The sequence below is a fragment of the Morchella sextelata genome (genome assembly GCF_020137385.1).
Source record: "Morchella sextelata strain SCLS chromosome Unknown scls_1, whole genome shotgun sequence".
Taxonomy (NCBI): domain Eukaryota; kingdom Fungi; phylum Ascomycota; class Pezizomycetes; order Pezizales; family Morchellaceae; genus Morchella; species Morchella sextelata.
In genome coordinates this window covers 1452836-1470452 of record NW_025408616.1, presented here as the reverse complement: position 1 = coordinate 1470452, position 17617 = coordinate 1452836, and the positions used below count along the sequence as shown (strand labels likewise).

Below are 17617 nucleotides of genomic sequence, written 5' to 3'. Positions count from 1 at the left end.
GTAATGCAGAAACACATTAATGGCCCATAGCTAAGAATAAATGCATCCCATAAAAAACGCATTCATAGCACTACTACATGTAGTATCGTATACTAGACGATGGATAAACACTCACTTCCAAAGCCCCAGCAATCCATCAGTATCCTTCCCCCGCACCGGATCATCTTCGGGTACCTTTTTCTCCACCAAATCCCCTCCAGGGTGTTCACCGCCATAGTTCATATCCCACTTCTTTGCTCCATCCGGGTAAGCTCCTACCATCATGAAACCGTCTTTTTCACTGATACATCTATGCGCCACTCCGGCCGGAATTATAATCACATCGCCCGCTTTTACGTCCTCCTCCACACCCTCACTAGCACTCTCCTTATCGGAAACGCCGAATCGTAGCCTCGCACTTCCAGAAAACACACCGAGAGCCTCATGCGTGGTCGAGTGATAATGGGATTGGTGAAACATGGAGTAGCGCCATTGTGGAATCCAATTATTTGACCTAAAGTGGGCTTCGATTGTTTCTGCAGTGGTTTCGGGCGGAAAGGCGGAACGGTAGAGAAGGAGCGGAAAGGCAGAGTTGGGGATGAGAGATGTGGGGGATAGATTGATCGTATGTGGTTTTGGGAAAGGCATGTTGTAGGAAGTACGCTAGGCATCTATCCTTGAAGGATTGGATCGCACTTTGTGAATGGACTGCTAGCTGCTTAAATAGTACGGTTAATAAGTGACGTCATGCTTCTTTTTATGGTAATAGTTCGATTATCATGTTGGTTGTCGTTGATTAGCTAGCGGTGATGTCGACCGGCCACCCTACAGTCTCAGGATCTACTCGTTTGACATCTACTGCAACAATCGAATCACATGTGAAATTAATAAAATCACTTATATCTAGCTACAGAATCCCGAAACGAATTAAGAAATTTGCATGTTCCAGTTGGGTTGGACCATTTTCTCATGGATCGTCAATGCAAGTAATTTACCAGGTACTCATAAACGGGTGCTATTGTACTTCCCCGTGACTGAATTTGTACATGGCATGACATGATCTCTATCTTACATATGTACATGTACTTATCTCGATCTAGATACCATGGTCCTTATGTAAATCAAATTTGGTGTTTAGATCTTGGTCGGTTTTATGGCGCCATACAAACTTAATTCCGACGACCGCCAATTTAGGATATAGTCCACGCGCTACAACCTGTTGTTGCAATGATTGGGAAAGCAATGTATATATACACCTCCCCAGTACTGAAACCGAGGTGCTATCAGATCACATGTGATCACTCGACCGAGTCTCTTGGAAGAGAGATTAGCGGTTGGTATTTACCAGTGGCTACGGCTGTCTATCGGGGTACTTTAAATGGATGTTTTGAGAGACTGTAGAGAGTATTGGCCTATAACTGGAAATTTGCACGCCGAACTGGCCAATTATATACGGCTAAATAACTGGTTTTTTTTATTTTATTTTGATATCGTCATGAAAGGGAAATGCAGAAGGCAGTGTCTAGTTAAACCCAGGCGAATAAAGATAATATCTCGAAAAGCAAATTTAAAACAGACCTACATTTATCACATCAAAGAAAAGTTTAATAAAAGAAAGACATCAACTCCTGTCCCCCCATATCCCAGCAACCCTTTCTAAAATCGCAAAGTAGTCTGTCTCAATCTTCCACCGACACCCTCAGCATACATATATGGGGATAAAACAATATGCCAACATCAACTACAAGTGGCCTTTTGTCCCCAACGCTTCATAGCCGCTCAAAATCTCCCTATTCTCATGCGAATCCTCTTCAAACCCGGTGACTTCCGCAATAGCTTTCGCCAACCCCTTCTCCTTGATGAGAGCTTTCAAATCCTCGCTCTGCGAGTCATCCGAGTTCTCGTACCGCAAAGCTGCGGCAATCCCCTTGATTAGGTTGTCGTACTTCAATCCGTACTCCTCCGCCATCTTTACAGGTCCAATCAGACGGTCATCGGGAGCAAGTTTCCGCATAGGCTCACGCCCAACACGAACGACATCGTCGTGGATGTATGGGTTATGGAATCGGCTTTGGATCTTGTCGATATACTTTTCATGCTCTTTCGGGTCAAAGCCATGCTTTTTGCAAAGCGCAGCCCCAGATTCGAGCATAGCTCCCCTCACAATCTCCTCGATCCTCTTATCACCTAGCGCTTCATCAACGGTCGAGTAGCCCTTCAAGAAGCCTAGGTATGCACATATCGCATGGCCGGTGTTGAGAGTGAATAGCTTGCGTTGGACAAAGGCGATAAGGTTATCAGTCAACTGCATCCCTGGGATATTGAGCTTGGGACCCTTGAGGGCGGTCTCGTCGACAATCCATTCGTGGAAATTCTCGACACCGACTGCGAGGATACCCTCGCTTTGTTCGCTAAATGGTGGGACGATGCGGTCTACGGCGCAGTTTGGAAATCCTATCTTCTCCGCAACGTATTTCTTGTCTTCTTCTGAAGTAAGGTGTTTCAGGACTTCGTCGTGGAGTAGGGAAGATGCGCCAGTTCGATTTTCGCAGGCGATTATGTTGAGCTCGGAAGTTACGCCAGCAGCACGGCGTGCTTTCAAACCTGTTGCAATGTTGATTGCGACCTTTGGTAGTACGTTGGGACCGACGGCGGTGGTAATGATCGAAGCTTCGGTGATAATCTTTTTGACGTCTGCTTCGTTCGTTGTGAGGATTCCAGAAACATGGTCGACTGTATCTGTCTTTCCTTTGTGCTCCTGGTCGAGTATGTGGATTTTGTAGGAATGGTCCTTATTTAGGGCGGTGATGAGAGGTTCGGCGACATCGGCAAAAGTGACTTCGTAGCCTGCGTTTGCGAGAAGATCGCCAATGAAGCCACGGCCAATATTGCCTGCACCGAAGTGAAGGGCTTTCTTTCCCGCGTTTGGAGACATTGAGAAGATGGAGGAGAAAAGGTGTTTCAAATGCTTTAAAAACTTCATTGTAAGTACTCGTGCTTGTCGATACATATTTGTGTTTGAGGGTTTTACTTAGATCTGTAGAATCTGTGAGAGTAACTAACCAGGTTTTATAAGTCTCGCAAACTGATAAAGTCCAATATTATAAATCCTCGTAATAACAAAGATCTGATTCACATGTGAAATTTGTTGTCAGTGAGATGTTTTTTACACCGAATAACGCAAACAAGCCACTAAGCTTGATATCTAATTAAAATATCGCCGCACGCAGGAAGGCTTAGAAGAAGGAAAGAGAGAGGTGTTTTTACCGATGAGTTTCTTCTAATTGGTCGAACACGAAACCCTCAACGCAGTTGTCGAACGACTTTTATCTTCCGAGTCAATCGAACCAGCGATGGCGGGTGTAGGTAGGCTGTCAGAGATAGCTAAGTCAAAGGCGCCTTAGCTAAGAAAAACGATTGATGGTTTGATCTTTTTTCACTTAATCGGGTCAAGGTGGAAGTTTGGGGTATGGTCAGAGAAGATAAATAAAAAAAAGTTGTCAAGGGACCGAGAGGCCCTTAATTAACCACGAGGCCATGGGCTGATTTTCCCTTATCCCCTCCCTGCACTCGCGCAGGTACGTTGGGGTTACGTCAAGAAGACCGAATCGTTTTTTTACCGCAACGTCATTATCACTATAATCCGCGCCGGCAAGCCGTAAGCTGGAAAAGCAGGGCATTTTTTGCGCAGATTAGACAATAACTTTATGAAATTCAGAATTGTGATATCGGCTGCTGGTGAAAGACTCCAGACAGGTAAAACGGAGCTCTTGTACCTTGGCACTAGTTTATATGTACACCTAACCCTACATCGGCTGGCTCAAGTAACTGGCCTGTTATTCAAGTAACTGAGTGAAACAACCTCGCCAGTGCGTAGGTTCGTTTCCCACTTTGGACTTTGGGGGATGGTGAATTGATCACTCACCATCCTTTTTAATTTTGCTCTCTTAATTCTCGAATGAAAATTATTTTATGTGCCCCATCCGGCTGCATCTCCCAGCTACATTTTAATTGCTTTACATCTCCCATCTACCAGAATTAATAGATCATGATTCATGGTTTGAAGCGAATCCAAACGGACCCTTAGATTATGAGGCCCAGGTTCCAGGCAAGCTTGCCCGTGCAGCGCATCGTTGATCACGAACCCCAGTCCAGGGTCGCGCTGTTGATCTGTTACAAGGGTGATGACGACGTCAGCTGCTTACTTTGGCGAAGGACATCTTAGATGAACACATGTGAGACTTCGTAGGGCGGACATAGATCCTCTAGAGTATACCGTCATCGTTACCTGTTTACCCATGAGCATCGCGGGTAGATGATAATTGACATCGGCCCGTAAAGACGCCAGGGGAACGGGATGCAGCGGCTACTTTTCACTTTCCATGGCAACGGTCCCCTCACCAAAATGCAGCCTTCCCAATCATTACCCCGCAAGCGTCATTATTTATTAGTAAGCCATTTTGACAACTCGTCAAGGTGCTACCTTCCCTTCCCCAATACACATCACGAGACAAGACTTAATTTGAGCAAGAGAGTGCCAGTGAAAAGGCTTTTATAGGCCGGACTCAACACTTGCACCTCAGCACTAGATACGTAGATTTTCAATTACTGGCAATATTAATTATCCTATATACAATAGCTAAGCCTACTAGTATATAGACTGCGTATTACCTGTCTTATTTGGCATCAAATGACCACGATTAAGCTGGGCATGAGGCAGCTATTGGTTTACATAGCCTTCTTCGAATTCGCCGTCAAAAGCTAGCGTCCAGGTGAGGTAATAAGTCTTATTAAAGGGGTGGATACAAATCTATAAATTTAAACCCAGCGTTACTTGTGAGAGTGGAAATGGTACATATTATGATTGTGAAGGTATGACTGGTACGGTGGGTGGGGAGGGGGGGGGGGGATTATAACTGAGGTATCGGATGTGCCCTGGCACGGAGGTCGATCTTTCCGACGCCGAAAAATGAATAAGTGCTGCACCCGGATATAATAGTACCAAACTTCGCACCCCCGGCGCTTCCGGATAATGCTCGAGTTCAACTACAGTACTACTACTAGCGGTTAACTTACTTTTTACCCTTCGGCGATCGCGAGTACACTTATTCTTAATATATAGAGCATCTATATATATATTGACTAAATAGATACTAGTGTATAACGGGTCATGGGAAATCACTCGTTTAGCTGTTCGCGTTTGTGGGGCTGTGCCAGGAGAGTAAGGCACTAGGGCGTTTGCCTCTGTGTCGATACAGTAGCTATTATGCGTACTTGTAGCTAAGTCTCATACACATTCCCTACGAGGAGCTTCCTATAATATGTGTTGACCCGAACACACGGGTGTCACCACCCCAGGGTTCTCCACGTGCGTGCCAAACCACATGCACATGTCGTGTCAACACAAAGCCAACACAAAGTCTTTGATATAACCCTTACCGGTTTCTTTCATGCGAAGCGTTGTGACCTGTGTTTATATATCTCTTCCGGGAGTATCGATTCCTGCTTGGGCCTACCACCAAAGGGCGGGGAATTTGTGAGTGTACGGAGAACAGCGAGCTACCCGTATATACTAATGGATAGGCACGATACTACACATATTGAGCCATCTGGGATAACATCCTAGTTGGGTAATTAATTTTACAGTCAATCTGATTCGGCGTAGGTAGTGAAGGTCGAGTGATATATCATGATGAAAGATTGGTTCGGGATGATTGGTCTTCATCACGGAACTGGCACACTATATTTGCGCTTGTTTATTTCTTTAATATCTACATAGTATCTGCCTGTACTCGGCTGACACTCTTGGGAATATGACTGAAAGACAAAGTAAAGAGGTGGCCGGACGAGCGGTTTGTAAAAGCCGAGAAGCTTCTGGGGTTGGGGATGGACTATAGTTATGAAAATAGAACGAACCATTCGAAGCCTTGGTGGCTTTGGGTAAATGTTTCCTTAGGCTTTCATGGTGTGGGCGTGTATGTACATAAGTCACAACAATGGCGAAGAAAGTGCGCCGAATATGAAGCCTTCTGTCACCAAAGCTATAAGGAAGTGAAAAACATAGAGATGACGAAAGGTATGCATATATATAGGCCAAAGTATCGAGAGTATCTAGATACATGTAGTATAGAAATGTCCATGTTTTCTGCACTCCGATCATTTACCTTATGAGATGTAGCCTGTGATGATACCAAGCAACCAAAGAATACAAGCTATGCATCTCTAAAACTTTCGCTTCTTCTTTGCAGGCGCCTTCTTTTTAGCTTCCAACTCTTTCTCCAGCTCTCTTCGCTTTCTATCTGCCTTTTCGTCCTCATTCTCCTCCGGCGTTGGTTCTCTCGGCGCCGGAGGGGGTGGCGGTGGTGTCGGTGGTTTCGCAACCGTCTGTGATATACAACAAAATCAGGACATAAATGACAATAGAACTACTTGGGTGTTCATTGAGATGTTGTGAAACCAGTGTAACCGGGTGAACATCAAAACTCCCTTCCCTGCCCAAAACTCAAAGCCAAAGCTTAACCAGGAGGTCTGACAAGATCTAAGATCTTTGCTTTTCGTTTGGTTTGCGATGAAGCTTGGAAGTTTTGGTGTTCGCCCAACTTTATTGATTTTACGAGGCCTTGATAAACACTCAACCAGGAAGGGAATATAACTCACCGATGGGCCCCCTCTATCGCTCTCGGTTTTAGGTTTACCAATTCTCCCAATTCTTCCAACTACCTTCTTGACCTCTTTGGGTTGCTCTACCTCCTCGTCCTCCGTGTCATCCGGAACTACGACCGGCTTCTTTTTCCCGCCGATTACCATCTTCTGTTTCGGCTTTGAGACACTTGGGACTACGACCGTGTCCGAGTCTTCCGTTTCCTCATCTGCAGCCGTAGCCGCTGCGACGGGAGTATAACGCATTGGCTCATCGACGCTTCTTCGGGATATGGGGGGAGGACTGAGACTAGGCTTTTTAACGAATTTTCGTGGTGGAGGTAGGTCGAGGGTGTCGGAATCGGACTAAAAGATTTAGTAAAGAGACAATAATATTAAGGAGACAACTTACGGCAGTATCATCAGGTTCAGGTGTCACAGGTTTGGGTGGAGGGGAGGGCTTCTTCAATGTGAAGGCGTGATAAGGCTTTGGCGGAGGTGTTTTTTGGACCTAAAAAAATGTTAATATCATCCTTAAAGCTATTGCATGGAATTATTTCTCGGTGAATAGAGAGATATGTACCTCAAAATCATTATCCTCATCATCAGAGTCGTCAAACTTCATTCTTTTCGGCGGCGATAAGTCTCCACTGGTGCTTTCTCTCTTCGGGGAAGCTATTCTCCTTGGGGATATATCCCGCGTCAATGATCTTATTCCGTCGTCTACCCTTCTCGGTCTCTCGCTTGGCTCCCGTTTTTCAATCTTGGGCTTGTTTTCATCCCCTTCAATGGTCGTCCACCATCCTTCTACCATTCCCAGGCCCCGCACTCCCGGCGCCTCGCCGCATCGTACGCCCTCTCCGAATACCTCCTTGACTACCTCTCCTACCCGTTTCTCTCCTTCCTGGATATAGTCCTCTCTCCAGGCCTCTACCTCGAACCTCTCCAGGCCACGTCTCCTCGCCCTGCCTCCACCCAACAAGTTCTTAACATCCAAACCCTGCTCGGCGACCTGGTCCGTAAGGCGCTCTATTATCTTATCTTTATCTTTTACCACTCTCACGAGACTTTCGACCTGGTCCGCAAGCGTCGACACGACGCTTAACACCGGCAGGAGGAACAGGTTTGTAAACTCTGCGTCTGGAAGTCTGGTGAGGGTAAACACCCATTTTAGCTCTTTGAGTGGCGGGGGAAGCTCTGTAGACGTGTGGATCTGGAGGTCGCCGGTGTAGGTGGAGGTAAGCGTGACGTCTGTGTGGGCGGAGGCTGTTGATAGGGCGGATTCTAGCTTGGTAAGGAGGATCGTGAGTTGCGAGGTTTCGGTGGGGTCTATGGAGGACTGGAATGTGTCTGCAAGAGCAAGGATGGCCGGTTTTGTGGCGGTTGTGCTCCAGATATGCACAAGATCTGTAAGGAGGATGGTGTAGGTAGAGGAGGTAAAAGTAGACTGCAGGAGGAGTGGTGGGGCCCCACGGATCAGTGTGGTGAGGGGGATGGGGTGCCAGGGGGTTTTTCTGAGCGGAGGCATTTTCAACCGTCTTGAAGCAGGAAGAACAGTATCACGGGACTGTGGAAACAGTGACCTGGTGATACAGACAAGAGTTGTGGGGAATTGTTTACACACAGCGCGCGCATAGAGTTAAGGCCCCTGTAGCTAGGACTCATCTAGAGCCGCAGCAAACGCCACAGCCGCAAATTTCGCTTCACAGATGATCATTCGGTCGTTACAAATCTTCAATCTCATAACGGACATCCATCTTGCACTTCAAATTCCAAAATCCAAAGGGAAAAATATCATTTCGCCTATGCCCTTGATACCAGATATAAAAAAGAAAAACAGAAAAGACAACTCCGCGAAAAAAAGCTTTTGTATTCCCGCTTTTTTAAGACTTTTTTTTACATTTCTCCCCCCCTCCACCGTACACAGAAGGGCACCTAAAGAAAAGAGGAGTTTTCACCAGCACCAAGATAGATGAGAAGATGAGAAGAACGAAAAAGTTTTTTATTTTAATTGGTCCCCCATTGATCCCGATCCCTCTATTTCTTCTTGGCAGCGGCTTCCTTAAGGACCTGTATTGAGAAGGTTTAGTTAGTATTTCTGTTATTTTTCGCCGGATATCGATATTTGCGGGGGGAGCTCGGATGCTGACCTTCTTCACAATCTTCTGCTCCTCGATCAAGAACGCACGTACAACGCGGTCCTTGACACAGTTGGCGCAGCGAGAACCACCGTAGGCACGCTGAACGGTCTTCTGGGGCTTGGAGATTTGCGAGTACTCGCGGGGACGGAGAGCAGGAACCTGGTAGCAAGGGTTTTGTTAGTAATTGTTGTGTCAATATCTCCATAGATATTGGCTCTTTCTCCTCCGCTTCGACTGGCTGGCTGGCTGGCTGGCTGGAGGTGGGACAGCTGGGAATCGGTGCCGCGATATCTCCAATATCCAATCCATATCTTAACCTCCAACCATCATGATATGCCCTCTTTCTGCAATGTCCCAACTCAGCACAGCAAAGCCCCATCCAACCTGTCCTGCCCATTTCATCCGTCCAACCAGCCAACCAATCCAGCAGTCGAGCCAATGTCGTATCCAAAATCGAAAGAATTCATAAACTCACTCCAGGAAGCTTGATGCCACAGTCACCACACTTGGGGGCAGTTCCCCTCTTCTTGATGTGGAGGTAACGAAGCTTTCCACCCGGGGTCTTGATGACGCGGACCTTGTTGGAGCGGGTGTTGTACCTGTGAGCGGCCGACCGTTAATATTACGCCCAAAATCTGGCGCCCCGGTTCCTAATTCGTCGAGCGAGAGCACTTACGGATTCCTCCGCCTCTATTGTCAAAAGTCAGTAAAGTTTCAGTTTCCTCATCCGCCCCTCCGTTCGCGGAGGAAAAAAAAAACTCACGTAAGTCAATCTAGAGCTGGCCATTGGAAGAAATGTAAACTACTCCTGGGGTGGGTGGATGATTAGTTGAATTTTTCGTCGTTGGCGTCGAGGTTGGTCGGTGGGAGGAGATGTGAATTTTCGTGATAGTATCCAAGTAACCGCAGTGGGGGGACTTGCGTTGTGGGGCGCCACACAGAGCAAATGAGGGAATAGCAGTCACGTCAAGGGGCTGTAACCTGTGGCGTGCCAAATCGTGGCTTGCAAATGATGACTAATGTGGCTTATCCAGGCCATTTTAGCCTCAAAGCTATCCTCCTGCGCCACCTAAGTTAAAATCTCTAAACGGGTAATTTACAAAACATTAACTTCAATTTCCTCCCAATCCAGCAATCGAGACAAACAGGCGCGACCTTCTGCTTCACATCGCGTTTTTCTCCCAGTCGCCACATCGAAGTGAACACCTCCCCCCAAAGGATCATCTACCAAAACCAACTTCACCCGATACTTCAAACCAGCTTGACTCTAAATCTTAATTCCGCACTCCCTTCCTTCCCGCCATTGACCATGGCTTCTCTGCCACCACCTCCTCCCCCAGGCTGGCAAGGTGCCTCAGCTCCCGGCGCTCCTCTTCAACCTCCTCCGCCAGGCTACAGACCCCCAGCGGATCCACAGCAAGCAAAATTCGACCAGAAGAAGAAGGAATGGCTGCGGATACAGAAGAACCGATTCGGAGAGAAGAGGAAAAATGGTTTCGTTGATACTCACAAGGCGGATATGCCGCCAGAGCATCTTAGGAAGATCGTTAGAGACATTGGAGATGTTAGTCAGAAGAAGTTCTCGGCAGATAAAAGAGCTTATCTTGGTGCGTTGAAGTTTATGGTATGTTCATTTACTTTCTGTTATGAGTGACTCTCGAGATGGATAGAGACTGACGCGATTGTTTGTAGCCTCACGCGGTCTTGAAGCTCCTTGAGAATATGCCTATGCCTTGGGAGAGTGCCAGGGAGGTTAAAGTGCTCTACCACGTCAATGGATGCTTAACACTTGTGAATGAGATTCCTCGTGTCATTGAGCCCGTTTTCCACGCGCAATGGGCTACAATGTGGGTATGTATGCGACGAGAAAAGTCCGATAGAAGGCATTTCAAGCGAATGCGGTTCCCGCCGTTCGATGATGAAGAACCACCATTGTAAGTCTATATCTTCCTACCCCTAGTCTAACATGTTGACCTCGAATTGTTTCTGATAGGGTTGCTATGTTAGGTCATGGAGTGAGAATATCGAAGATGTGGAACCCCAGGAGCCCATTCAGATGGAGCTCGACGAGCACGAAGATTCACCTGTGATTGAGTGGTTCTATGATCACCGACCATTATTGGATACTCCGCATGTAAACGGGCCATCCTATAAATCATGGAATTTAGATCTTCCTCAGATGGCGACGCTGTACCGTCTTTCCCATCAGCTACTATCAGATTTGGTGGACAAGAACTATTTCTACATGTTCGACAGAAAATCATTCTTTACAGCCAAAGCCCTTAACGTCGCAATTCCTGGAGGACCTCGGTTTGAACCTCTTTACAAGGATATCGACCCTAATGATGAAGACTTTGGCGAATTCAACGCAATCGACCGTATCATCTTCCGTTCTCCTATTAGGACAGAATACAGAGTTGCCTTCCCGTATCTTTACAACTCCCTACCACGATCTGTACACCTATCATGGTACCACTACCCACAAGTCACCTATGTACGGGCCGAGGATCCCGACCTTCCAGCATTCTACTTCGACCCTGTCATCAACCCCATTTCTTCCCGTAGTGTAGCGCCCAAGAATCTTACTGTCTCACATGAGGACGAAATCTTTGGCTTCGGTAATGATGAGGACGACTTTGAGCTTCCGGAGGAGGTGGAGCCATTTATGTCGGATGAGGACCTCTACACAGATAACACGGCTTCAGCTATTGCTCTCTGGTGGGCTCCTTACCCATTCGATCGCCGTAGTGGAAAGACTGTGCGTGCAGAGGATGTGCCGCTAGTAAAGCAGTGGTATCTGGAGCATTGTCCTCAGGGCCAACCGGTGAAAGTCCGAGTTTCTTACCAGAAGCTATTGAAGACCTTTGTGTTGAATGCGCTGCATACAAAGACCCCCAAAGCACAAAATAAGCAAGATTTGTTCAGGACCCTGAAGGGGACCAAGTTCTTTCAGACGACTACTATTGATTGGGTTGAGGCTGGTTTGCAGGTGTGCAGGCAGGGATTCAATATGTTGAACCTGCTGATTCATAGGAAGAATTTGACTTATCTGCATTTAGATTGTAAGTTTCCCTTTCTCCCATGAGATATGAGTTTAGCTAACGCATCCTAGATAATTTTAACTTGAAGCCCGTTAAAACACTCACAACCAAGGAGCGAAAGAAGTCTCGCTTTGGAAACGCTTTCCATCTCATGCGTGAGATTTTGCGTTTAACAAAACTCATCGTCGACGCGCAGGTGCAATACCGTCTCGGTAACATCGATGCCTTCCAGCTCGCTGATGGTATTCTATACGCCTTCAACCATGTCGGTCAACTCACCGGTATGTACAGATATAAATATAAACTTATGCACCAGATTCGTGCATGTAAAGATCTCAAGCACCTGATCTACTATAGGTTTAACTCTGGCCCCGTCGGAAAGGGTCCTGGATGTGGTTTCTGGGCTCCCGCTTGGAGGGTGTGGCTGTTCTTCATGCGTGGTATCCTACCCTTGCTTGAAAGATGGCTTGGGAATCTCCTTGCAAGACAATTCGAGGGACGTCACTCAAAGGGTGTGGCAAAGACTGTGACCAAGCAGAGGGTAGAATCTCATTTCGACCTGGAGCTTAGAGCGGCGGTTATTCACGATATTACCGATATGATGCCTGCGGGTATGAAGTCGAACAAGGTCAACACAGTCCTGCAGCATCTTTCGGAGGCATGGCGTTGTTGGAAGAGTAACATTCCATGGAAGGTTCCCGGACTACCGGCTCCCATTGAGAATGTCATTTTGAGATATGTTAAGAGTAAGGCGGATTGGTGGATCTCTGTCGCGCATTACAACAGAGAGAGAATTAGGCGTGGCGCTACCGTAGACAAGACTGTTGCAAAGAAGAATCTTGGACGTTTGACGAGGTTGTGGCTCAAGGCTGAGCAGGAAAGACAACACAATTATATGAAGGACGGGCCTTACGTCTCCTCCGAGGAGGCAGTGGCAATCTATACTGCGGCTGTTCATTGGCTCGAGTCTAGAAAATTCTCCCCAATTCCTTTCCCTAGTGTTTCGTATAAGCACGATACAAAGATTTTAATTCTTGCCTTGGAACGTCTCAGAGAGGCGTACTCTGTCAAGGGCCGTCTTAACCAGTCTCAGCGAGAGGAATTGGCCCTTATTGAGCAGGCATATGATTCCCCCGGAACTACACTTACACGTATCAAGACTGCGCTGTTGACCCGTCGTGCATTCAAGGAAGTTGGAATTGATATGAATGACAACTATAGTAACATCAACCCTGTATACGATGTTGAGCCTATTGAGAAGATCACAGATGCATACCTTGACGCATATCTCTGGTACCAAGCTGATCAACGACATCTGTTCCCGGCATGGATCAAGCCCTCAGATTCGGAGGTGCCACCACTGCTCGTGTACAAGTGGGCACAGGGTATCAACAATCTTCACAATGTGTGGGAAAGCGCCGATGGCGAGTGCAACGTCCTTATTGAGACACAGCTATCAAAGGTCTACGAGAAGATTGATATCACTTTCCTCAATCGTTTGCTCAGGTTGATCATGGACCACAACTTGGCGGATTACATCACGGCAAAGAACAACGTAGTACTCAACTACAAGGATATGAACCATACCAATATGTACGGTCTCATCCGTGGACTTCAGTTCTCAGCCTTTGTGTTCCAGTACTATGGCATGATTCTCGACTTGTTGATTTTGGGATTGGAGAGAGCAAGTGAGATCGCTGGACCTCCACAGAGGCCGAATGAATTTTTGCAATTCCAGGACCTCAGTACCGAGACCAAGCATCCAATCAGGCTGTACACTAGATACATTGATCGCATTTGGGTGTTCTTCCGCTTCACCGCAGATGAAGCTAGAGATCTCATCCAGAGGTTTTTGACTGAGCAACCGGATCCAAATTTCGAGAATGTAATCGGATACAGAAATAAGAAGTGCTGGCCTAGAGATTCAAGAATGAGGTTGATGAGACACGATGTCAACCTTGGCCGTGCGGTGTTTTGGGATTTGAAGAATAGGCTTCCGAGATCTGTTACGACCATCGAGTGGGATGATACATTTGCGAGTGTTTACAGTCGTGATAACCCGAACTTGCTGTTCTCCATGTGCGGTTTCGAAGTCAGAATTCTTCCCAAGATCCGCAACAACAATGAGGAGTTCCCGGTCAAGGACAGTGTTTGGTCGCTCGTAGATAACAACTCCAAGGAGCGCACTGCGCACGCATTCTTGAGAGTTACTGAGGAGGATATTGCGAAGTTTAACAACAGGATTCGTCAAATTCTTATGTCCTCTGGGTCCACTACATTCACTAAGATTGCCAATAAGTGGAACTCTGCTCTCATCGCCCTGTTCACCTACTACCGTGAGGCAGCAGTCCAGACCGAGCAGCTGTTGGACACAATTGTCAAATGTGAGACCAAGATTCAAACTCGTGTTAAGATTGGTCTCAACTCCAAGATGCCTTCGCGTTTCCCGCCGGCGGTCTTTTACACCCCCAAAGAGTTGGGAGGATTGGGTATGATTTCCGGATCGCATATTCTCATTCCGACGAGTGATCGCCGATGGTCGAAACAGACGGATACCGGAATTACCCACTTCAGGAGTGGAATGACCCACGACGATGATGTCTTGATTCCTAATATCTTCAGATACATTCAACCATGGGAGAGCGAGTTCATTGATTCCGCCAGAGTGTGGTCCGAGTACGCACAGAAGAGGCAGGAGGCGAACCAACAGAATAGGCGTCTTACTTTGGAAGATCTGGAAGACAGTTGGGATAGGGGTATTCCTAGGATCAATACCTTGTTCCAGAAGGACAGGAGTACCCTGGCGTTCGACAAGGGTTGGCGTGTCAGGACTGAGTTCAAGATTTACTCTATGATGGTAGGCTGCCCTTACAGAAAGACTGGAATTCGAGCTAATATCGCGTTATAGAAATCAAATCCTTTCTGGTGGACGTCTCAGCGCCATGATGGTAAGCTGTGGAACTTGAATGCATATCGTACAGATGTTATCCAGGCCCTCGGGGGTGTTGAAACCATTTTGGAGCACACATTGTTCAAGGCGACTGCATTCCCATCCTGGGAAGGATTGTTTTGGGAGAAGGCGTCCGGTTTCGAGGAGAGCATGAAGTTCAAGAAATTGACCAATGCCCAGAGGTCTGGTTTGAATCAGATTCCCAACCGTCGGTTTACGTTGTGGTGGAGTCCTACTATCAACAGAGCAAACGTCTACATTGGTTTCCAGGTTCAATTGGATTTGACGGGTATCTTCCTTCACGGAAAGATTCCTACTTTGAAGATTTCCTTGATCCAGATTTTCAGAGCTCATTTGTGGCAGAAGATCCACGAGTCTATCTCCATGGTTCGTATAAACTCTTCTTTTAGCTTGAATATTTCTAACTTCCTTGTAGGATTTGTGTCAAGTCTTCGATCAGGAGATGGAGGCGTTGGGTATTGAGACGGTGCAGAAGGAGACTATCCATCCCAGGAAGTCCTATAAGATGAACAGTTCTTGCGCCGATATCCTTCTCTTTGCTGCCTACAAGTGGAACGTGACCCGTCCTAGTTTGCTTCACGACACCAAGGATGTCATTGAGCAAAACGCGACAAACAAGTTCTGGATTGATATCCAGTTGAGATACGGAGATTATGATTCCCACGATGTGAGCAGATATGTGCGTGCCAAGTTCTTGGATTACACCACCGACTCGCTCTCAATCTACCCTTCGCCCACCGGTGTTATGATTGCTATTGATCTGGCCTACAACTTGTACGATGCATATGGTCAGTGGTTCCCTGGTCTCAAGCAGCTCATTCAGCAGGCTATGGCAAAGATCATGAAGGCGAACCCTGCTCTGTACGTTTTGCGTGAACGTATCCGAAAGGGTCTCCAGTTGTACGCCTCTGAGAGCAACCAGGAGTTCTTAAACTCCCAGAACTACTCTGAGCTGTTCAGCAACCAGATCCAGTTGTTTATTGACGATACAAACACCTACCGTGTCACCGTCCACAAGACATTCGAGGGTAACTTGACCACCAAGCCCATCAACGGTGCCATCTTTATCCTCAACCCCAGATCTGGACAATTGTTCTTGAAGATCATTCACACCTCTGTCTGGGCTGGTCAGAAGCGTCTTGGACAGTTGGCGAAATGGAAGACTGCTGAGGAAGTGGCGGCGCTTATCCGTTCGCTCCCTGTTGAAGAGCAACCGAAGCAGCTCATTGTTACAAGAAAGGGTCTTCTGGATCCTTTGGAGGTGCATTTGCTTGATTTCCCCAACATTTCTATCAGAGCTTCCGAGCTGCAGTTGCCTTTCCAGGCGGCCATGAAGATTGAGAAGTTGGGTGATATGATTCTTCGCGCGACGGAGCCCCAGATGGTGTTGTTCAATCTGTATGACGATTGGACAAAGACCGTTTCTTCGTATACTGCCTTCTCTCGTCTCATCCTTATTCTCAGGGCACTGCACGTCAACCAGGACAAGACCAAGTTGATCCTGAGACCAGACAAGAATGTTATCACTCAGGAGCATCACATCTGGCCCACCCTCTCGGATGAAGACTGGATTAAGGTTGAAACATCCCTCAGAGACTTGATCCTGAACGACTATGGTAAAAAGAACAACGTCAACGTGTCCAGTTTGACCTCCAGCGAAGTCCGAGATATTATTCTTGGTATGGAGATCTCTGCGCCATCCATGCAGCGCCAACAGGCTGCCGAGATTGAGAAGCAGCAGCAGGAGCAGGCACAGCTCACCGCTGTAACCACACGTACTCAGAACGTCCACGGTGACGAGATGATTGTCACCACAACCTCCAACTACGAGCAGCAAGCATTCGCCTCCAAGACCGAATGGAGGAGCCGAGCCATCGCCGCAAGCAACCTGAGGACTAGGTCCAACAACATCTTCATCTCGTCCGATGATATCCCTGACAACGGCCAGTACACGTACATCATGCCTAAGAATATCCTTAAGAGGTTTATCATGATTTCGGACCTCCGCATGCAGGTCGCCGGGTATCTGTATGGTTCCTCGCCCCCCGACAACGATCAAGTAAAGGAGATCCGCTGTATTGCCATGATCCCACAGATTGGCTCTCTGAATACAGTCCAGTTGCCTCATCTCCTCCCGCAACATGATTACCTCACCAAAGAGAACGGCCTCGAGCCCCTTGGTTGGATCCACACGTGGGCACAGCCCAACGAGACCCCCTACCTGAACGCGTTCGACACCACTCAGCACGCGCGGCTGATGTCGGCGCACAAGGAATGGGACAAGAAGACCATCACCATGACCGTCGCCTTCAAGGCTGGATCCGTCTCCCTCGCTGCCTACGGGCTCACCCCCGCCGGATACGAGTGGGGCGCGCAGAACAAGGACCTGGGCAACGACATGCCCCCGGGCTTCCAGACAAACATGGGCGAGAAGTGCCAGCTGCTGCTGTCGGACAAGATCATGGGCTTCTTCCTGGTGCCCGAGAGCGGCGTGTGGAATTACAGCTTTTTGGGGGCTAGCTTCAGCTCCGAGGCGGAGAAGAGGCAGTATCATGTCAAGATTGATACACCGGGTGGCTACTATGCCGATATCCATAGGCCGCTGCATTTCCAGAATTTTGCGGAGTTGGAGGACATTTGGGTTGATCGGAGTGATAATTTTGAATAGTTTGGGTTTAGGGTAGAGGAAGGGGGGGGTAAGGATGAAAAAATAAATATATGCTGTCATGGTTGTTTTTTTTTACGTTTGTCCTTTTTTTTTTTTTTTTCTTAAAAAAAAACTAGAGATCATGAATGGTGGAATGGGTTGTATCATACGTACGAGCTGATGTGGTTTTTCTTTTTTT

The 17617-nt window shown here is 47.4% G+C and overlaps 5 protein-coding genes across 5 annotated transcripts; 1 reads left to right on the top strand and 4 right to left on the bottom strand.

The window, feature by feature from the left end:
- Nucleotides 1-111: 111 nt before the first annotated feature.
- H6S33_000375 (uncharacterized protein) lies at nt 112-627 on the bottom strand (the record flags this gene model as incomplete). The annotated part of the gene is made up of 1 exon (XM_044831745.1): nt 112-627. One exon carries the CDS (start codon nt 625-627, stop codon nt 112-114), a length of 516 nt encoding a protein of 171 aa, XP_044699934.1.
- A 1093-nt stretch (nt 628-1720) lies between these two features.
- On the bottom strand, nt 1721-2914 carry H6S33_000374 (uncharacterized protein; the record flags this gene model as incomplete). Its single annotated transcript, XM_044831744.1, has 1 exon — nt 1721-2914. One exon carries the CDS (start codon nt 2912-2914, stop codon nt 1721-1723), a length of 1194 nt encoding a protein of 397 aa, XP_044699933.1.
- A 3287-nt stretch (nt 2915-6201) lies between these two features.
- On the bottom strand, nt 6202-8146 carry H6S33_000373 (uncharacterized protein; the record flags this gene model as incomplete). The annotated part of the gene is made up of 4 exons (XM_044831743.1): nt 6202-6363; nt 6637-6984; nt 7031-7129; nt 7202-8146. The coding sequence occupies 4 exons, from the start codon at nt 8144-8146 to the stop codon at nt 6202-6204; spliced, it is 1554 nt and encodes a 517-aa protein (XP_044699932.1).
- A 509-nt stretch (nt 8147-8655) lies between these two features.
- H6S33_000372 (uncharacterized protein) lies at nt 8656-9546 on the bottom strand (the record flags this gene model as incomplete). The annotated part of the gene is made up of 5 exons (XM_044831742.1): nt 8656-8688; nt 8769-8918; nt 9235-9358; nt 9436-9449; nt 9523-9546. The coding sequence occupies 5 exons, from the start codon at nt 9544-9546 to the stop codon at nt 8656-8658; spliced, it is 345 nt and encodes a 114-aa protein (XP_044699931.1).
- Nucleotides 9547-10068: 522 nt separating this feature from the next.
- On the top strand, nt 10069-17439 carry H6S33_000371 (uncharacterized protein; the record flags this gene model as incomplete). The annotated part of the gene is made up of 6 exons (XM_044831741.1): nt 10069-10383; nt 10452-10693; nt 10767-11821; nt 11872-14657; nt 14709-15137; nt 15187-17439. 6 exons carry the CDS (start codon nt 10069-10071, stop codon nt 17437-17439), a joined length of 7080 nt encoding a protein of 2359 aa, XP_044699930.1.
- Between the last annotated feature and the right edge of the window lie 178 nt (nt 17440-17617).